The 22,840-nt window shown below is 38.6% G+C and overlaps 1 protein-coding gene across 1 annotated transcript; it reads right to left on the bottom strand.

Moving 5' to 3' along the window:
• Positions 1-1,491: 1,491 nt before the first annotated feature.
• Positions 1,492-20,983, bottom strand: ppm1h (protein phosphatase, Mg2+/Mn2+ dependent, 1H). The gene is made up of 12 exons (XM_039648134.2): positions 20,742-20,983; positions 19,250-19,301; positions 17,869-18,220; positions 16,343-16,505; positions 13,126-13,479; positions 12,079-12,191; positions 11,215-11,299; positions 10,905-11,023; positions 9,152-9,215; positions 8,284-8,391; positions 3,030-3,181; positions 1,492-2,762 (listed from the first exon to the last, which is right to left on the bottom strand). Exons 3-12 carry the CDS (start codon positions 18,096-18,098, stop codon positions 2,609-2,611), a joined length of 1,542 nt encoding a protein of 513 aa, XP_039504068.2. The 5' UTR covers positions 18,099-18,220; positions 19,250-19,301; positions 20,742-20,983; the 3' UTR covers positions 1,492-2,608.
• Between the last annotated feature and the right edge of the window lie 1,857 nt (positions 20,984-22,840).

Below are 22,840 nucleotides of genomic sequence, written 5' to 3'. Positions count from 1 at the left end.
ATAATGTGCTGACGTCATTCATGCAGTGAATTCAGCACGTAGGCTCAAAGCCATTCGTGTAAATCTGAGAAAACCCATCAGTGTTTCACTTCTAACCAGGTTCATGACCTCGAGTGTTTTAAAGATGTTCATGTTCGAACAGGGTTTAGATCCACTGCAGGCGTTTTAAACTCTGAGGATGTTATTACCTCAGCTGTTGGCAGATCCATTCATTTATCAAATATGAGATCTTTCAGTTACTTCATCGCCAAGGAAGGTTTTATTCTCAGAGGATGTTCGCCAAAATTAGTACATGTAATTAGCAGATAATTTTTTTTTGATTAAGGGTAAATTACCCAAAAAATGGAAAGCAATCTCTTCACTCGACTCTCTCAAATTCGCATGATTTTGTCGACACAAAAAAAAATGTGGTGCAAAAAAAAAAACTAAACACCAAATGACTTATTCAAGATGGATGCTACATATTTTACACCACTCACAAGGGAAAATCACTACTCACGGTGTGTATGGCTTCCAGCAGGGTAGTGATGAAACGCGCACTTTAGCGCTGTGTGTTCGGCTACGGTAGAACATGACGTCACAATATGGCGACCTTCATAGAAGGGGATGCCCGCTGTTATTATGGAGATATAAATGTCTCATTCTAAGGTAATAAAAAAAAATAGAGTTTATTAAGTAAGTACCACTGAAAACCAGTGTTGTAGTACTCGAGACTCGGACTCGAGACCATATTTTAATGGTCTTGGTCTTGTCATGGACTTGTGTCCATTTGGACTCGGAATTGACTCGTACTCGAACATTTTTTTTTTTTAGGACTCGGAATTATTCCCCAGTCCACTCGAGTTCAATTAAAAATATTTTTCATGATTATTAATGTATGTTAATAAAATGTTTCTTTAAATTGATTGACATGCCCAGTGATTGGTGATTTTCTAGTGCGCAACTGCGCATGACAAATTGTAATAAAATTACTTTTAACACCACCTACTATGTGGCCTTTTTACTCTAAACGGATCATATTTTTAAACTCTAAGTAAATTCAGTAAAAAAAAAAAAGGATTTCTCTAAGTAAATAAAAGTAAATTGGGTAATCAACCCTCACTGGTCTCGACTCGGACTCGACCGTCTCTGGTCTCGGACTCGACTCTCTCTGGTCTCGATGTCGACTCGGACTCGAGTGAGGTGGTCTCGACTACAACACTGCTGAAAACATCCTAAACTTTTTTACACATTGCACCTTTAATAATCAACATCAAAGACTGCGGCTATCCTTCACTGGATTGGTTTCATAATTCGTGCCTGCCTTAAAAGTCCATTAAAACCATAAAAGTAGACTTGTTAAATCACATGATCAATTACGATCCGTTTCTAAATCAATACTCACTGAAAATCTCCAGCTCACAAATTCGGCGCTTGAAAAATGCAACGCAAATTTAAATCTGCATAAGAGCCAATCAGTTTGAATCAGCCACGGTCAATAATGACAACACGTTTGGTTTGGTGTGAACCTACGACTTTATTCTTTGAACAACTTTTAGTTTTACACGGGGAGTACATCAGTTGGGTGAACATATGAAATTATTCCTGTTATTTTAGAAACATTTAGAAACATCTTAAGTGATTTTTTTTTAATTAAAAATCTGTTGGCCGTTTCAATAAGCATTAATGGAGCCACATAAGCAGTGCATGAATCATTGTTGCAGTGCATGTGTGTGCACTTCCCAGAATGTGCCTTTAGTAAGCATGTGATGCCCTTGCAGTGCCGTCCACCCACACGAACGACTGCGCTAAAGTGTTAGAGAGCTGTACACACACACACACACAGCTGAATCTGGCCAAATTAGTCTTGTTTTGGTCACACTCAGGTTGTGCTGACCAGATGGCCACTCTCTTGGGGAGTGTGTTTGCACATTATATGTGTGTGTGTGTGTGTGTATACGAAAGCCTTTCCAAATGCTCACAGCGGGTTTGTGCTGTAGAAGAGGAAGGTGCCACTGTGAACATGATGTAGCGCTAGTCAGCCCTCCACACGGGAGCCCTGAACAACAGATTGCAATTCACGTACAGAAATCAAAGGTAAAGCTCGCTGAACAAAACACTTCTGCACTGACACGTCCTTACTGAGTGGAAGATCAAGTTTAGCTATTGCACATATACAGCGCACGAGAGAGACAAACTGCATGTACAAATAACAGCCAGAATTGCTTTGATTTTTTCCCTGGAACCGCAAACTAAACATTCAAAGGATAAATGAATATCCCGAAAGGACAAACAAAACACGGTTGTTTCCGCCTAGCTGCCAGATGAGAGCGGATAAACAAACTGCGGTGGGTGCGCATCTGTCCACGAGAGCCTCAAAGAGTCGGACGACTCCTTTAGTCATTGTGCAAACTCATATACTGATCCCATCATCCCACGCGGAGGTCGGGAACGCTGACGTGGGTCTTCAAAGTTGACTTTCAAGTCTTAAAAGCAAATGTCCGTGTTGTAAATGAGCTCAAACGCAGAGCGAGTTCCACAAACTCCAGCAAGACGCTGTGTGAGCATCCGAGCGTCGTGTTCGAGACGGGTTCAGTCCCATTCGGTAGGCGCCCTGCCTCCTGATTGGTCAGCTCGGCTGAGGCTCTTTACGGTTCAGTAGGGGAATTATGAAGACCGAGATGTCATCTCCAGAGCCCAGGCGGTCTCCGGCGATTCTCCATCCTCGGTCCCTCAAGACTCCCCTGGCCTTCATCACCAGGTCTTGAGCTGCCATAGTGTACCTGAAACGTAATTAAAGGGACAGTTCACCCAAACGTGACGATCAATCATCGTTTACTCATCAATGCCTTTATATTCCACAAAATGTTGCAGCGTACGTTCTTTTTAGAATGTCCACTGAAAGAAACGATTCTTCTATGACATCACTTTATTTTTCAGTCTCATATTAAAAGCCAAACCTCTTTCTCTCCTACAGTACGTTAACCTGTGTTACGCTCTCCCGTGTCTTGAGTAGATAGTTGATACTCAACCAAAACTGAGGAACCTGCCTGTGCTGGTCATCAGGGTCACAGTTTCCAAGGAAACCAGACACCGCCTCTGCCACTTCCTGATTAGACAACACATCCCAGAGTCCATCTGTCGCCAGCACCATGACATCATCAGTGCCGTGCTCGTGCTGAGACAGGTTATAGACCTTCACCTGTGGAAATGACACAAACATTAATAAATCCCACTTTCATGTGCCAATAATTAGTAAATCAGTGAATTTATATTATTGTGCTTGACAAATGAGACACTCCATGAGTTTAACTTGTGGGGCCAGGCCTGGATTGGCCATCATTGTTTTGGGCCGAGACACAGATAGTTGCGTGTTCTGATTTTTTTTTAAATTAATTTTATTCTGATGTTTATTTATTTGTGCCTGTATAATATTTGTTTCACGAACTGTGGTGCTTCTATGTTTGTAACTTGCATTCTAATAAAAATAAATAAATTAATAAATAAAATAACAGTGATGAATTGTTCTCTTTTAAAATGTTTGATTTTAAAACTGTAACCATGTTTTATGTGTAGTCTATACATATGGGTGAATAAACTCTCCGACATGGGTTAGTATGTAATTTTTATTAAAACATATAGACCATTTCACAAGATGTAAACAACACTGGTCCAGAAACACTTCCTGTTTCAGTTTGTAACCGTTTTCTTTATTTCACATGTAAAGAAAACATCTTAGATGTTTGTTTAACTTTTTGATTCAGTTTTAAATGTTCTGTAGGTTGTATTTTGTCCCAGCTTTTATGTAGTGTTACAAAACTGAAACAGGAAGTGCTTCTGGACCAGTGTTGTTTACATCTTGTGAAATGGTCTATAAAAACACGTCTGTATTAAATAAATAAAAAAGATTGATAAAAACATATTTGGAATGTAATTAAATAACAAGTACTTTGGGTGTCTTGTTCATTATATTTATATTTATATAAAAGCAACAGAAGAACTTAAATCACATCCAGTTTATTAGCAACATGTGCACGAGCGTGAATCCCGCGATATCAGACTTTGATCTCACAGGTGTCTGATCCACTGCGAGAACCGAGACCTGTCCGGCTTGATTGCGCTTTTTTCACTTCTCCCCTCACTCTCACTGCAGCCGCCTACTCTCGACTACATTTCAGGCGAGGCAAGGCGCATCTCAAACAAACAAGCCTATTTTTAGGGATGGCTGAAGCGAAACAGACGTTTCGAAGCTTTGCGAGATCCCGAAGCGTGATTCAAAACACCTACGTCACGTGACTACGGCTAATTAGTGTTTCAACAGGTGGAGCGCTCCACCGAAACAGGGTTGAAACCCGATGGTGAGCCAAAGACGCTGCGCTTACAAAAGTGTTTGGGAAGTTTGGGGATCAGGAAGGATGTTTTTACATTGATCTTGTTGTTACACTCAAGGCCCTGAGCGAGAAAGACAACATGAAGCCGACTGTTCGTGCGAAGGCCGACGGTTATGCGGAGACTCTGCTGAAATACCAAACCATCCTCACTGGTCACTGCCCAGACGTTTTTACGCATCTTCCAACAAACAACTCCACTTTCCAAGTATTTGCAAACTAGTGGAATGAAAACTTGAACTGTAACGGTGTACCTGCAGGCACACTCAATGCCCTGAGCGCCAAACTGATCAGACACGATAGCAGAGCAACTCCTGAGGCCTTACGCACTGGGACAACTGAAGGTGTCTGTGCGCGAAGAGTATCTGACCAAGATGAGCAGACTCCAGATGAAGAATGGGATGTGAACAAAACCTGCCAATCTTGCAGAAAATGTCCCATCTGTTGTTCTTATGTCCTGCAAAGTTATAACCTGCTCACTGACTCCTGCTACCATCTAATCGGAGCTGGATACAAGTTTCTGTTAACTCTGTCTGTGACACAAGGAGCTTTTCCACGTTAAAATTAATCAAGAATCGATTAAGGAGCACAGCGGAGGAGCATCTTGAAGCCTTTATGTTGATGGCAGTCGAAAAAGAGACTCTGGTTTCTTTGGACACGGATTGCGTCATTGAAAGGGTGGCGGAGAAGAGCGCGCTGATGCAATAAGGTAGGTCATGCTTCTTTTTATCATACCCGTATTTCCCGCACTACAAGTCGTTTATTTACTACTGTCGTTTTTTGAGAAAATTAAAGGCTTTTAAGCGCGCCTTTAAACATACGGTATATATTTTATTGTGGTTTGGTCATGCTCCCTTTTCTTTATTAAGCAGTTGTGTTGTGTGCGTCGGGCCGCTGTGCCATGCTCATGTGTTTTTGGCCGCTGTGCCATGCTCGTGCGCGTGTGTTTTTGGCCGCTGTGCCATGCTCGTGCTCGTGTGTTTTTGGCCGCTGTGCCATGCTCGTGCTCGTGTGTTTTTGGCCGCTGTGCCATGCTCGTGCGCGTGTGTCTTTGGCCGCTGTGCCATGCTCGTGTGTGCTGTGAGGGTCCGAAATAAAGTTTTTGGCTCACCTGCCACGGGGACTGCAGATGAAAAAATCCACCGGCCAAGCATATTTTTTTACCGGCCAAAATAATAATAATAATAAACAGCCTTTTTGTGTCGCATACATTAATTTATATATAGGCTATATTTAAACTTGTATATACACCCATATTACACAATTTACACACATTAAAATAAGATGTTTGTTGTGGCGCCTATGAAAATAGTTCTGTACGAACTAGCCTTTATGTTGATGGCAATCGACATAAAATAGATAGTTTTTTTTTTCTCGTTTATTTAAAGTCAGTGGCGGCTGGTGAAAAATATCTTAGGTGTTTGGCATTTTCAATAGTCTGGTAACCATGTAACTCAGGTCTTTTAGCATTTGTGCACGCTCTTCCTCAAGACAGCCGTCAAGCATCCACCCTTCTCTCCATCAAAAACCTCTTCAAAACACTTTAAAAAATCTGAATATTACTCTTTAGCTCACAATCTTCCATGACATGCTTATTTTTGTACACTTTGATGTAGACCTCTGTCTTGTTATGGATATTGTAAGTAATCTCTGAATATTACTTTCTGTCATCTTTGATGTTGAGGTTTATTTATTTTTATTGATTTCTTAACCTATATTGTAAAGCGACCTGAGTTGTTGGAAAGGCTATATAATTAACAATTCTTATTATAATTAATTTTAATAACCACCCAAATAGAATTTAAGGATACCAGTGCTCTGTGAAAAAGTAATTATTTAATGCCAATATTAAAAGGTTGGGGCATTCTTGCACAAAAACAAACGTACTGCATAAACTTTCCATTTGAAATTGAACTCAAACAATATACTTAGTGATTGCTTAATTAGCTGATTAAATTAAAAAAAAGTATTACTCACAACAATTTTTGATTTATAATAGATACTTTTTATAAATTAATACATTATATATATATATATAATTAAAATATTTAAAAATCAAATAACATGTATTCATTTGTAAAAAAAAAAGTATTATAGGGTTATATTGCGTTATTTGTTATAGGGTTAATATGTATATAACATAGATAGATGGATATAAATCATATTGGATGCCAGTGTCTGGTTGTCCTCGTGACCCATCCTCGACCTTTGACCCCGTGTGTGTGTGCAACCGACAGGAGACGAGCGACTCGATCTCACCAGAGCACAGTTGATTGAGTTCCACACGAGGCATATAACGGGTGAAAAGTGCATCGAGGAGGAGGAGGAATAAGAAAAACAGATCAAAGAGAAGCAGAGAGAGGGAGAGATGCAGACGGCGGGACGAACCGTGGATGAACTTTACACAGCGTGTGAATTAAAGATCAAGAGAGCTTCAGAAGATTTGAGGAGAGGAGAGACTCGTGTCACTGGAGGATCTGCCGCTTTAACTCACAAACACGAGCACAACTGTGCCTGAGGTACTGATGTACAGCGCATTCTCTCCATATCTGAGCTTATAGAAACATTAATGAGCAAAACAGAGCCAGAAACCCTTGCAGAAGTGCTGTGATGTCGGCAACGGATGGGACTTTTATATCCGTAGATGCTGATCCAGAAAAACTTCATATTTACTGACAACCGCAATTTCAAGATACTTCTGAAAAACTCTGAAGAGTCTGAGAAACAAGGCCTTCCCATGATGTCCGAAAAACATGATAATACCATGCAAATCGCATCCGAAAACATTGTAATGCCATGGTAAATGTCCACAGTATGGTAATCTCATGTTATCAAATGCAAAATCATAACATAATATCATATCAAGGTCCTAACAACTATTACCATGTTACTCGATCAACAAAACATGATATTATCATAGCCTTTCCAAAAACATCATAATACCATGGTAAAGCAATTAAAAATAAACAGTAATACAATGGCTGTTTTTTCAATATAAAAATAGGTAAAATCATAGTAACATTTTCAAAAACACAGTAATATCATGGTACTTTTTACAAACAACATACTGTACTAATAGCATGGTAAATGTTTGCATCATTGATATACTATTATACTTTTTATATAATACTTTTTTCTTTCTTTTTAGTCATTTTGTTGTTTGTCTATATAGTTTTTATTTCATTTTATTATTATTTATTTCATGTTCGTTATATTAGTACTTCAACTTGAACTAAATGAAAATGAGAAATGTTGTAGCTGACAATAAGCTAAATTTTTTATATATATATATATATATATATATATATATATATATATATTAGGGCTGTGCAAAAATTAATTACAATTAATCGGATCGCATCCAAAATAAAAGTCTGTGTTTACATAATATATTTGTGTGTGCTGTATATAATTATTTTGTATATATAAATACCTATGCTTGCATGTATATATTTAAGAAATATTTGCGCTTAAATTCTGTATATATATATATATATATAAATACATAATCTATATTATATAAATATTTTATATATGAATAACACATTTTGTTAAATATATACATGCATGTGTGTGTATTTATATATACAAAATAATTATATACAGCACACACAAATATATTATGTAAACAGACTTTTATTTTGGATGCGATTAATCGCAATTAATTTTTGCACAGCCCTAATATATATATTGATGCAGTTAATGTTTATTTTGTTTTAAGTAATGAACATTTTTAGTTAATGATAATAATCCTGCTATAGCATTATATTAAAAACAACAACAAAAGAATACAGTAAAAATATGAAAATACGATGGTGCCATGTCCAAAAAAACCAATACCGTGGTCTTTCTTAGCTAGTGAAGTTATGAAGTCATCTGGAGTGTGTGTGTGTATGTGTGTAAGGTGTGTACAAACCTCAGGAGAACACAAGAGGAAGGGTTTGATAGCGATGTCAGAGTCGTGAACCTTCAGGTCGTGATCGCCGAGTCCTCGAGTGATGCCGATGGTGGCCAGAACACGAGCCTGAGCGACACACACACACACACACACACACACAACCCGTTTACTTCCCCAATCTGCCATAAAGCCACTAAAGATTGTCTCTACACTCCTCAAGATAAAGCTTCTTTATTGGCTTTATTAGATCCATGAACAAACGTAAGGTTTTTATAGTGGAAAACCGTTCTTTAGATTTTTAAATCTTTCTTAAAGGGATATTTAACCTATGGAAAGATGAATGTGTATATAAAATGGGTCATTTATGTAGAAATTAGTTTTGAATTTGGAGCTTTCTAGACTTAGAAAAGCCAGAAAATGTATTTTTGGCTTATGTGGATGAAAGACAACAACTCCCAGAATGCACCCTAGGAGGCCACGCCTACCGGTAACAGAGCGCAGTCGTTAAACAACAAGTCTAGGCTACTAGTGATGAGTCTGCCCGAAAATGTGTTTCAAGATCGATAAATCACTCGTCTCATTGTAGTCTTGAGTTTCTCCAGGGAATGAACATGTCGTCATATTCCTCATTATAATAATTCATACGCAGAATAAAGGGGCGGGGCCTGGTTGAGTGAGTTAGTAACGTTAAACTGGTGGTTATGGTAAGAGCGGGACATTTCCCAAACACTCAAAGCGCTCGACCAATCAGAGCACACTGCTTTTTTTCTTTCTACAATCCTTTTTTCTAAGATTGTAGAAAGACGAGAGATACAGGCAATGAAACTCTAAGATGACCCTTGTGTGACCTTTTGTGAAGCAGAAATACGTCTAACTGCCATCTTACCTTTTTTCCTTCTCCATATATGAGTGGAAACTTCAGATCTTCTTCCTGAACTGTTTTGTATGCCCTGAACAAAGCAAAAACAGACATCAGACTGGAGAAGTGAAGAGAGAACTCCAGCGTCTGAGTTTCAGCTACACACACTGAATACTGATAGAAAAATATTAAACCGATATTAAATCATGTCGTTTAAACGTTTGGGCTCAGTACTTTGATTTTATTGTTTTGTTAGAAAGACATTATAATCATAACATTGATAATAATAAATGTTTCTTGAGCATCAGATCATCATATTAGAGTGATTTCTGACGGGTCATGTGACACTGAAGAATGGAGTAATGATGCTTTGATCACAGGAATAAATTACATTTTAATATATATTCACATAGAAAACAGCTATTTTACATTGTAAAAATATATCACAATTTTTACTGTATTTCTGATCAAGTAAATGCAGTCTCAGTGAGCAGGAGAGACTTTAGCGGCCCCCTTAAGCATCTGGGAGCCTATTTCAATAACTAATAATATGAGGCCCTACCCACATAAAACATAAACATAATAAAAAGCAGAGATTCCTGTTGTTTTGCATCAGTGGTATATTATTTTATTGCATGCACATTCAGCTTCATGAACAGGCAGCTCAAAATTGAATAAAACAACCTTATTTGATTAAAACTATATACAATTATACAGCGTTTTACGTTGGAATAAGCCTCGCCCTGGATAAGACCCTGAGACTGAATAAAGCTTTTCTTCTGTTGTCCGATATCTTTTGTTTTTCAGCACCACTAGCATATATATGTTTCATTTCCACATTCTGCTCAAAATAACATTTTTCCCTAGCGGCAAACAAGCCAAAGGTATAAATACATAAACTACCAATATTATACGTGGACATGGTAACCGCGAGTTCGTCCGATCAGAGACGTCAGTGTTTTGCAAATAACAAGGTTGATTTCATAGCTTGTGGCTTTTATAGGAGCAGAAACATTCGTTATTATAACCTCGTAGCTCGAGGTCAATCTATCTTGAATGGTAGGGTTGGGTATCGTTTGAATTTGAACGATTCTGATTCTGATTCCGATTCCTTGTTTCGATTCCGGTTCCTAAAGATTCTCGATTCCGATTCTTTTAAGAAGCAGGGTCAAAAAAGTTTAGCTAACCTTGCTAACCAACGGTCTTTCTGAAGGAAATACTCCTTCTGTAAAAATACTCCTTTTGTCACAAATTTTGCATTTTGCCGAGATTTCGTTATTTTTAGAAAAGTGAAGCCACACTTTGGACCGCCGACGTAAGCTACTCATGTTCGACTCGCGCGGTTATGCCACCTCGTCCGGTAGACACTTCTTCATTGGTGTTGTTGAGCGGTTTCTTCTTCCGGTCTAGAATATCGAAACTAGGAATCGAAATTTTAACTTTTGAATGATTCCGGGAAAAACATTCAAACCTATTGAATGGTTTAGACATTATGGCTGAAAGTCAATATCCTACGGAGAAAATGAAGGCGGGGCAGAACGTGAAATCCACAGCCCACAACCCAGCTCCGACCCCTGATCCCTAAACCCACCCCTAAACCTATCTGGATCTGACTCGTGTAATGCAATGAGGTGCTACATTATTTGAGTTTTCTGGTCTATTATTGTGATGTGATAAAGACATGAAATCAGAATGAACTCTGATTGGCCGCTTTACATGTCATTCAAACGGTTCTTGAGCAGAATAATATTAATTGTTGCCGATATTCATCATAGCTCACCATCCGTTCATCGTGAAGTCTCGGTACAGCATTCTCTTCCCAACCTCTTTTTTCGTGACCCTTCTGGGGAACTCCAGGTTGGTGAAGTCGTTTCCCAGCAGTGACGGCTGCAGGTGAGCCTGGGAGAGAACGGGACAAGACCAGTTTTCCTCTGCAAAATCTAGGATGTTGTCCTTGATGGAACTCAAACAAACATCCGAGTGCAGATTTTCCAAGGCCACATTTTCTGAATAACACAACTGAGGAACAAACGTTTGGTTTCCTGAATGAACCGGATCATTATTCTCCGGGAAATCCCGATTTCTCTCACCAGGAACTGAAGTCTCTGACGCTCCGATTCTGGAGTGAAGGAGCTGGACATGGGAATGATCTCTCCTGACCGGATGATCACAGCCCTGAAACACACACAACAAAGTCATGCTTACCTATACTTTAATTATAAAGACCAAAAACAGCATAAAAACAAACAACATGAAACTTATTAATACAGATACTAGCCCAACCTCTCAAAACATAAAGACAAGAGATCGTTTTTAAAGGAGCCGTATGTAAGATTGTGGCCAAAACTGGTACTGCAATCACTTTCAAATTACGATAGAGCGGTGTATCGGTGAACTTTTGCACCATATTGTAATTTTTCGAGTTTTAACTATATATGTGTGCAAAACAGAATTCATGGATTGTGTGAAATCTACCAGAGAAGAAAAGATCAAATAGAATAGATAATGAAAATGCTGCTAAAAACAAAGCAAAATAAAATCTACATTATTTTCCTTTCCAGTCCATTTAATCATATTTTTTGAATTTTCAGCATCATTACTCCAGTCTTCAGTGTCACATGATCTTTCAGAAATCACTCTGATATGAGGATTTGATGCTCAAGATTTATGATTATTATCAATGTTGAAACCAGTTCATATTTTTGTGGGATTCACATCCAATCAATCGATTCAATAGAACAGCGTTTATTTGACATAGTCTGTAACATTATAAATGTCTTTAATGTCACTTTTAATCAATTTAATGCAATCTTAGACCCCAAACATTTGAACGATAGTGTATGTATTATAGAAATTATTAAGATATAGTCATGCTATATCTTCAGTCTAGACATAAGCTCTCTGAAATGAGAATATATGAAATGTGCTTTATGAAAAGGTGATGTAAGTCTCACCTGCTGTCGCCGGCATTGGCCACGTACAGTTTTCCGAGTAAATACATCACCACTAGCGCAGTACATCCTCCAGAGATCGAGTAAACCAACCTCTCTCGAGCGACGTGAGCGTCCTGAGATCACACACACACACAAGGACAACTCAACCCAAAGCTGTTTAAAATCAATGCAAAACTTTAAAACATCAACAGCTGTTTTCTATGTGAATATATATTCAAATGTCGTTTATTCCTGTGATCAAAGCTCACATGATCCTTCAGAAATCACTCGATGCTCAACCCTTCGTTAAAAATTGAGAAAGCTTTAAAAAAACATTTATTTTGAAAGATTGAATTTTCTACATCATTACTTCGATGTCACATGATCCTTCAGAAATCACCAGTGTTGTAGTACTCGAGACTCGGACTCGTCTCGGACTCGGTCTCGAGACCATATTTTAATGGTGTTGGTCTTGTCATGGACTCGTGTCCATTTGGACTCGGAATTGACTCGTACTCGAACGTTTTTTTTTTTTTAGGACTCGGACTTATTCCCGAGTCCACTCGAGTTCAATTAAAAATATTTTTCATGATTATTAATGTATGTTAATAAAATATTTCTTTAAATTGATTGACACGCCCAGTGATTGGTGATTTTCTAGTGCGCAACTGCGCATGACAAATTGTAATAAAATGACTTTTTAACACCACCTACTATGTGGCCTTTTTACCCTAAACTGATCATATTTTTTAAACTCTAAGTAAATTCAGTAAAAAAAAAAAAAAAAAAAAAAAAAAAAAGGATTTCTCTAAGTAAATAAAAGTAAATTAGGTAATCAACCCTCACTGGTCTCGACTCGGACTCGACTCTCTATGGACTCGATGTTGACTCGGACTCGAGTGAGGTGGTCTCGACTACAACACTGGAAATCACTCAATAAACTGTTGAAAGCAGATTATTTGGGAAACGAGTTCGGCTCATTTACACGAATGCCTCGTTCATAAAGGATCTCAGCCTGCCATCTAGTGGCCGTTAGAGACTCGGATTTCTGATCCAGAAACCACTCACCATTTCCTTGAAGGCGTTTTCTATGGCTCCCACCACCAGACTCTCCTGTTTGATCTTCTTCTCCATGAAGAAGCGCGGGGCCGTTGTGTTCGGGGACCCCTTGAGCGAGGCGGCCCGGGACAGGCCTCGCTGGGAGCCTCCGGCGGACAGGTGGAGCTGGGGAAGGTGGTGTACGGGGTTCTCCTCGCCTAAACACGTGGGCGGCTGGAGCGACGGGTTCTGCAGGATCTCCAGAACCTCCTGGAGCTGCTCCTCGATGTGCAGGTGGAGAAACTTGGCTGCGAAAACAGCCGCTCCAGAACCACCGTGACCGTCGAACAAACCCCAGTAGTGGAAGTCCAGCTCCTTCACCTCCTGCAGAAACAAGACATCAAATCATTATGTTGTGGACCTTCAGGCACTTTCAACTTTCCAATCAATCAACCAATCAGATTTGAGGGACACGTTTACAGTTTATGTCAAGTTTATGAAGTACTTAAACATCAGCGTTATTCAACTATCATTAACCTGTGATTTTAGGGGACACTTATGGGTAGGGGACAGGAATGTTGATCCAGGAACATGTCTTACTTGGCAAAATCACGGTGAATTGTGTACATGCAAAACAGAGATAACGCGAAAATGAGGCGACACAGTTTGTTTCTAGAAGAAAATAGTGTCACAGTCACAGCTCATCTGAAAGCTGGATAAGTTAGCTTGTTTCCATTGATGTATGGTTTGTTAGGATAGGACAATATTTGGCCTGAAAATCTGGAATCTGAGGGTGCAAAAAAAATCTAAATATTGCCAAAATCGCCTTTAAAGTTGTGCATTTATATTCACGATTGTACTGCATTCACTCACAAAAAGAAATGTTTTATCTATTTATGGTAGGAAATGTACAAAATATATTCATGGAACATGAGTTTTAAAGAGTAACTAAACACTAAACCAACTTTTTTTAGTTAATGATCTGTAAGAATGGATCTTTATTAATACCAGTCATTGATTCGTTTGTGTATAAAGTGTTCTATTTCTACAATATATGGTGTAAAAACGTCTTAGTGCTGCCCTCTTCAGGTTGAACGGTGGCTACTGCAGTTGAATTTTCCTATTGGATGTTCTGCACTTCGTGACGTACGCAGGTTTCAGCTACGCTCTTGGCAATATAAAAACCATCTTGTGTCGTCAAAACCACTGTAGGGAGTCAGGAATTGGAATTGTGAGTATTGAAAACGACCAGGATGGAGTGTTTTGGCATCTATTTCGTCCCCTTTCGTCAGCCCACTTTTTCAGCATTTTCAAATATAGCCAGTGGGTGGAGTCAGGCTCTGACCAGGGGTTTATGGTGCGTTCTATTATTCATCCGTCTCGGAGATCCGAATCGGACGACAGACGTTGCCTAGCAACACGCCCCCTTTCCTCGGATTTCTCCTCTCGGACGTCGGACAACCGTGAGGACACCGAGCAAGAATTCCGTTTCGGAATTCAAGATGGCTGCGCCCTGTGACTTGTAGGAATGAATTGTTTTCATTGTTTTTGAACCGCTTTGGTATTTTAAATGACGGTTATAATCACTCGTATTACTGCGTCCCCTGTAGGTATGGGAATCGGTTGTTGTGAGTGCAATTACTGACGTTGCTAGCGTTGCTAAACAGAAGATTAACATGAAAAACATTAATAAAGTGAACATTTTCAAGTTCAAATGGCTGCGTTTTAAAAAGGTGTAGACATAATAATTTTTTTTTTAATGTAAGTGCCTGGTACTCGGCTAGTGCTACCATTATAACAGCTTTCCGGGTGGCGTCCATTTTTTTCTCCGACTCGGACGGGCAAAACAAATAGAACGCTTGAAGTGTGGACGTGACGTCAAATCCGAGGTCCGAGTCGGTTCGTTGGCTATAATAGAACGCACCATTAGTTACCCTTTAAGATGCAGATTGGGCCATCTGACCAATCAGAGCAGAGTAGACCAATCACAACAGAGTGGACCATCTGACCAATCAGAGCAGACTCTCGGAAAGGAGGGGATTTCGAGAGACCGAATCCTTTTTCAAATTGTTTAGACATTGTGAGAAGAGAGCCTTAGACGCGGGCATACACTGCGATTTTCGTCCGATTTTGAGCCGAATTCTGACTCGTGCGACTCTTTTTCGTGTCGGACCGATTTTCAGCTTTGTCGTGCAGTGTTCGTGCAGTGTACAGGGAGAAACGAGAGGCGATTAACCTCTCACGATCGACAATCGGATGGTCGGATGAATTTCTGGCATGTCAGAAATTTTGGTCGCTCCTCGTGACTACAGTATATCGCACAGTTGAAGCAAAGCTACGAACCGATTGCCCTAAACTCAGTGTTTTTCCCTTTCGCGCCTGCGCGAAAAACAGAAGTTTAACCATTTCATCTGCAAAAATAAAATTAAAATTAAAACGAAAAGAGGGAAATCTTTAAGTTCTGTAGTTCAAACTAGCTACAAATTACTGTTGCTTACCTCGAATTCGTGTTGCAAAAATGGATAATATTAGCCTACCCACGTCTTCCAAGCCACCTGTGATGTAACGCCTCTTTTATTAATTTGTTAAACAATGTTTTTGAAATAAACCTGTTTTTAAATTTTCATTGATGATTAATTATGGCTATTATAGACTGTTAATAGCTATTTTATATGCCTATAATTCACAAATCGACCTAAATGTTTTAGACAATTTTTAATGAGGAGTAAGATTGCACTCACAGCACGTTGGTTATATATGTGCTGTGAAAATATTGCGTGGCAAATTAATTACAATAGCGGATCAATTTAATAATAAAATTAGCCAATAGGCCTGCCCTAATAATTATAATACAATAATACTACTAATAATTAAATGCGTAAATCATCTTGATACTGATAGCAGATGCTTGTTTTGACAATATCTCTGGATACATACACGTCTATAGGCGCAATCCAGGGGGTTATGGCAGATATTACACGTATAGTGTGAGCAGTGAAGTCGCGGCTCGACGATCGGACCGTTCAGTGTGAGCACATAAATCCTGAACTTTGGCTTTGCATTGCATGCGATTTACTCGTTGAGTGTGAGTAGGTACCTTGCTGAAAAAACACACACATCGCACACACAGTGTATGCCCGCCTTTAATTAAAATAGCGTAATGGGGCACTTTAAAACCTGAGTGTGTTATGAAACATCTCTCATTATCTGTGGAAAGCCATTCTCCCAGTTTAGATGTGACCCTCACCGTGCTGTCGATGGTCTCCAATATGTCAGCGCTGGGCAGAGAAGAGCGCCTCCTAGTGGGAGTGTAACTGGGGCTGGACGGGTCCGCGGGTCTTTTCCTGAGCTCCACCACCTCACAACACGCCTGGTCCTCGTTCAGGGCACTTTTACCTGCATTGATCACCCTGTGGAGACACAGCAACAGTTTCCCCATTAACAACATGCACATGTAAAACCGTATCTGGAGAATGTAGATATCAGAGAACAATTTAAAATATTGTATCAATGAATGCAGACTATGGCACCGTTAAGTTTAAATCTACAACCTTCATGAGGTCTTCATCAAACGAAGCTTTTCGAGCTCCTAAACAGAGAGTTGTTGCAGCGTGCGTCTAAAGAGCACGAGACTCGAGAACATCTGATAATCGCCCACATCGCAACAGGGTTTCCACGGAAACTGATTTCTGCATCCTCGTTAGTTAAATGAGGATCTAATGGGATTCATACTGTCCTGAGAGGAGACACATCGGTGACGTCTAATTCATGGAAATGCTGCTTTTTATGTACAAAATGTGACTGGATTCAAGGAAACAATATATTACATAAATATATTTACAGATTGTAGTCCTAATTCTTGTAAATTGCAGTGATGTTACTGTTAAATATAGCTATTAAAAATAGTTTTTGGTAATTAAATAAAACTGAAATAAAATTAAATAGAAATACTTATAGAAAAACTTTTTAAAAAATTACTAAAACTGAAACAAAATAAATTAAATATATATATTCTTTAAATAAAAATAATAAAAAAACGCAAAAACACATAACATAATTACTAAAACTTAAATTTAAAAATAAATAAATAAATAAAGACTAATTCAAAATATTAACAGATTAATAATACTAAAATAACAAACAGGTTAGTGTATTCATCGTTTAATATTCTCCATCCCAGTACAGTTTGAGTCCAGATAAAGCATTCTGGTCTGAGTCTGGGAGTCAATACAAATTAAAATCAGTATCATGTATCATTAATGCCAAACATATGGTAGCCTATATAACAATTCATAAAACTCAACCTGTCTGAAATCTTATTCTAATGCGGTAATAATACTAGAGTCTGCTGTAGGTCTAGACATGACAGTTTTTATATTATTATTATTTTTAAACCAGAACAATACAATGAGACATAGGCCTACTCTTCAAAGTACAAATACAAAGTAGGCCTAAAAAGTCAAATAAAATTAAAATAAAACAGAAGGACCAGAAACAAACTGATAACAAACAAAAGAAAAAGGATGCTAGTCTACTTCACACAACATCACACCTGCATGCTTATAAGATCTAACAGCCGACATGACAGACAGTTTATGATATAATGCGCAAAATGCACGCATGCGCCCTAGCTAAACCTGCACGGATGGAAATGAAAGTATGGAATCATCTTGCATTCTCTATTCCTCATGTCATTCTCATAATACTGTCATGTGATTATTTTCATCGTGTTGAGAGCGAACACACGCATGTATGCAGCATCCGCGTACTCACTCCGCGTAACCGGTGGCCCAGGGCAGCTTGATCTCCTTGAGGATGAGGATGGGTCTGGAGATGTGATCCGCAGAGCACTCCACCTCGTCCGGGGACAGCGCGAGGAAATCCGGCCTGCTGTACCGGAACCGGGCCGGGAGATCCGCGGGAGACTCGGTCGCGCTGGAGCCCGAAGCCATGATGCCGCCGATGATGTTGGAGACCGCGGACCGCACGCGTGTCATCATCATGATGATGTTGCTTGGTGGTGATGATGATGATGGTTGGTGGTGGTGATGATGATGATGGTCGCAGGCACGCGCACTGAACGCTGGTGCACACACGCAGCGCGCACCTTGGAAGGAACTGAACCCTGGGTGACGTCACTGGTCATTGGTGACTTTGACCCTCACATTTATGTTACTTCCTTATTATATGTATGTGTAAAAATAAATGCACTTGTATTGTTCATTCACGTTCAATATCTCCATCAGGAATAATAACTATTTTGGTTCTTAGACATTGTACCATATTTTTTTTTAACACTTTTAATACAGTTTATTACTTAGTAGTCTATTTTTGTCTTGTCTCCAGTCAAAATATCAAAAACTTCTTAAATCTAGATGCATTTACTTGATTAAAATACCATAAGATATTATGTCCGGTTTTCCGGGGGAATTAATCCAAATGAAGTGAGTTCATGGTTTAAAAAAGCTCAATTATCTGCTAATGGGGTGAGAAAAATAATCTTAAGTCAAACAGAAACAAGATTATTTTTCTTATTACATTGGCAAATAGTTTAGCTTCTTTTTTTTAAGCAAAAACTCACTTTATTTAGATTTTTACCCCCCAGAAAACGACATAATATCTTATGGTATTTCACTACTTGTCTTTAGCAAATGCAAATGTTTGATATTTGGACTGACAAATATCAAGACAAAAATACTAGATAATTCTACATTTTTTTGCAGTGCAAGTAAAAGAAATCAAGACACACTTCCTCTCCATATAACACAGGATAAAACTAATTCTCAAATAAAATGGCATCCACCTCCCTACAAATTATCCCAAAAATTACACATGGTGTCAGCAAATATATAAACTCGTGTAAAAATGATGATTTATGCATGCATATCACTATCAGACTTTAAAAAGTGCTTTATCTCTCCATCTTTAGCCGATTTAATATTGTGTGTTCAATGCTGAACTGTTTAAACAACATCACACTCAACAACTGTTTCAATAATCCCAGGGGATTATGGGATTTGTGCAGAATGACAGGAATATGCCATCTGTTATCGCTGTTATCTGGCTAACATGAATCACAGATCAGCCTGTAATCCATCTCAACAACTACCGCAGACAGGAATATGTCCTCTGGTGAAAAGCAGACTTTACTCACCCTGGTGTTGTTCAAACCCGTACAGCGCTTTGTACACTATATTTCTTCAGATCTGTGTGACGGAAAGACTGAAATGTAATCCATAAAGATAACATATAAGCTTGTTTTTTATGTGACGCAAATGGGCCTCTGTATAATTTACTGTTATGATGCTTAAAGCACTGTCATGTCTCATGGTGGCCACCAGATGTCAGTGTTTCCTAAGAACAAATGACTTAATTAAACTGAATTTAATCAATAAAGATAACATATAAATGTTTTCTAAAGTGATGCAAATAGGCCTCTCTATACTTTACTGTTATGATGCCTTTTAAAAATAAAATAAAATAAATAAAGCGCTGTCGTGTCTCATAGTGGCCACCAGAAGTCAGTGTTTCCTAAGAACAAAAGGCTTAATTAAACTGAATTTAATTTATAAAGATAACATATAAATGTTTTCTAATGTGATGCAAATAGGCCTCTGTATATTTTACTGTTATGATGCCTTTTTAAAAATAAATAAAGCCTGTCGCGTCTCATAGTGGCCACCAGATGTCAGTGTTTCCTAAGAACAAATGCTCTCTTTCTCAACCGAACAGAGCACAGACTGAGTGTGAAGGGTTTGACGTGGGCCAGCTTTCATTAGAATTATTAACCTAATAACACATGAACCGTACAGGATAATTGTTGGATAATACAGCAGATCATCAGGTACAGTAGGGCCTACATTTTAATCCTATTGATGGTCTAAATCAATGTTTAAAGTTCGGTTTGAATCATCGGTTAGTTTGCTCTCTGCCACGCTCTTGTCACTCTTGAAAAATAACGCAAATTTATTTTTACAGCCATCTTTGATCATATTTACCAGGGGTGCCAGTAACTCTGTCAAATTTGGTTGTAATGAATAGCAAATATGTGTGTAATGTACATCATGGGATTATTAAATAACAACCGCGTGAATTACAATAAGTGTTCAATAAAAAAAAAATAGAAAAAATCTGTGCAAGTTCAATTATCAACTTCATTTTACTCCCCAAAACCCTCATTACCAAACAAACAACACTAAAACTAAACACAATGCCACAGATCTCTAAATTATATCAATTAACCTCAAACTAACTATATGTTAGTAACTATATATAACTACTTTATTATCTCACACCATCAGCGTGTACATTTGGTAATTTAGTTGTAAAAACACTTTTTTTTTTTTTACAATTAAATCTATTATCTTGAGCAATCTTGACAAGGCTTTTTTAGATATAGGCTATGTCTTTTCGAGATACGAAGTAAAATTTATTTAAAAGACTAAATTGGATTTGGCTGTCGCAAAGACAAAATAATACGCATAATAATGCCAATATGAGCGGTTTGATGGTGTGCTGCTTTAAATGTCGCCAGATGTGCAATGATAAAGCTAAATGTTTTATATATATATATATATATATATGGAGTGACTTCAGATTTCTGGAATGTTCTGGATGGAGATTAAATATATCCGACAAAATCTCACCATCATTCATATGACGTCACTACCGTCATCCGGCTGTTCACACGCTACAAAATAAAAAGAAATCCTTAATTCTTTCCAGATGACCAGCATCCCGATCCCAGATCCTCTGAGTATCTCCATCAGTATCGGGTCAGTGAGCATGAGGACTCGAGAACGTCTCCAACGCTGGCATTTCTCCATGTAATTGGATTGGAAAGGTCAGACGTGTTGTTTCGTGATGCTTTATTGTGTTTGCTGGTTTGATGCTGGTCACAGACAGCCAGTTATTAAGACACAGACTCAAGAGAGAATGTCATTACAACAGCAAACACGTGTTTAAATATGACGGTCTGAGGAGGGCGCGTTCACTAATGAATTGCATGCGTTGTTGATGTGGTTGTTTAAGCCTATTCCTGTTCATGCAATCTGAAATCATCAATAAACAAACATGGAAATGTGACAATTTCTGAACATATCTACAAACGTGAAATAAACGTGCATTTACAGCATGCTTTAATAGCGTCATGTTAATCAATTGTGGATCCAGAATGTGCCGCATGCGCTGTATCTCATGCTAAACGCCACAATTGTAGTGAATTTGAGTGATTGGCAGCGGCCGAAATCGCATACCTAATAACTGAAAAACACTTTATCAGTTGCACTCTATCCATCCTAAACAGTGTGTGATATTAGAATAAGTGTGTCCCAAAGCATATGTTCACTATTCACTATTTCCGGTGGATATTCCAAGTGTGGATCCGTGCTCATTATAAGAGAAGCGAAAAAGAAAAAGCGTTAAAAACTACAAAACATGGTGGATAAGGTTTCTGATTGGTTTGAGTGACTAATCAAAGTTTAACCTGATCAAAGAAAAATATTTATTTGATGTTATCCGTGAAAAGACACTCTGACAGGATGATAGACAGGCCAGTTTACTGTGAATTCACAGTGAATAAACTAATGCTAACATGGTATTTATAAGGTATTAATAAATGTTGAAATTAACATTAACATATATTAATAAATGCTGTATAAGTGCAGTTCATTATTAGTTCATACAAATGATGTAGTTAACAAATGAACCTTATTCTAATCTAAAGTATATACAATATGATAAAGACAAATGCGTTTGTTTTCCACTATAGGATGGGAGAATGTTATTATAGCCTGCAATGAATTCTGGGAAATGCTCATTTATCACACTGGGACATCCGTTTAACGTACACAAAGTAGAAATATTTGATTCCGAGTTCCCTCCTGTCACTCAACCAATCACTCTCCGACTGCAACGACCTTCTCAACATTCCGAACGCCGCTTAATGAGCGTTTCCCACGGCAACAGCCGGAGAAGAATAACAGAATGCCTGTTGTTATGGAATGGGAGTTTGTATTGAGAGGCAGAGGGGAGGCAACAGCGGGAAAGACTTTCAAATGGGCTTCAACTTCTTAGTCTGTTCCCTGAAACCACGTTTTCCACAAACTTATTCTTACTAATAACTATTCACTGAAAGAGGCCGGTGCTACGTGGTTTCTAGGGCAATGCTTTGCACTGGCTGGTTGCTAGGGTGTTGCTCTGGGCATTTTGAGTGATTGTTATAGTGAATTGCTTGAGTGTTCTAGGAGATTGCTATGTTGTTTGATAACATGTTCTGGATGGTTGCAACCAGGGCACTATTATGCATTTGCTAAAGTGTTCTGGGTGGTTGCTAGGGTGTTGCTATGCAGTGTTTTACTGAGTTGATAAAGTGCTCTGAATGGTAAGAGCATTGCTATGTGCTTGATAAAGTGTTCTGGGTGGTTGCTAGGATGTTATGCATTTGCTAAAGTGTTCTGGGTGGTTTCTAGGGTGTTGCTATGCATTTACGAAGGTGTTCTGGGGTTTTACTGTGTTGGTGAGGTGCTCTGTATTGCTTCTAGGGCGTTACTATTTGCTTGATAAAGTATTCTAGATGGTTGCTATGCACTTGTTTAGGTGTTCTGGGTGGTTGCTAGGGTGTTGCTATGCACTGTCTAAGATGTTCTAGGTGGTTTGTATTGTTTTGAAAAGGTTTTCTACGTGGCTGCTAGGGTGTTGCTATTGGAAAAAAAATTGGGGTGGTTACTAAGGTGTTGCTATGCAG

This window comes from Pimephales promelas, chromosome 25 (genome assembly GCF_988280905.1).
Source record: "Pimephales promelas chromosome 25, fPimPro1.hap1.1, whole genome shotgun sequence".
Lineage (NCBI taxonomy): Eukaryota > Metazoa > Chordata > Actinopteri > Cypriniformes > Leuciscidae > Pimephales > Pimephales promelas.
The sequence above is the reverse complement of the archived record's forward strand: the minus strand, read 5'-3'. Positions and strand labels throughout refer to the sequence as shown.

Excerpts from the sequence above, each read along its gene's own strand:
- ppm1h (XM_039648134.2), bottom strand. The coding sequence starts at position 18,098 with ATGATGATGACACGCGTGCGGTCCGCGGTCTCCAACATCATCGGCGGC. Across the intron at positions 11,300-12,078 it reads GCCAATGCCGGCGACAGCAG|GGCTGTGATCATCCGGTCAG; the intron begins GTGAGACTTACA and ends TGTGTGTTTCAG. Across the intron at positions 2,763-3,029 it reads GACCCTGATGACCAGCACAG|GTACACTATGGCAGCTCAAG; the intron begins GCAGGTTCCTCA and ends ATTACGTTTCAG.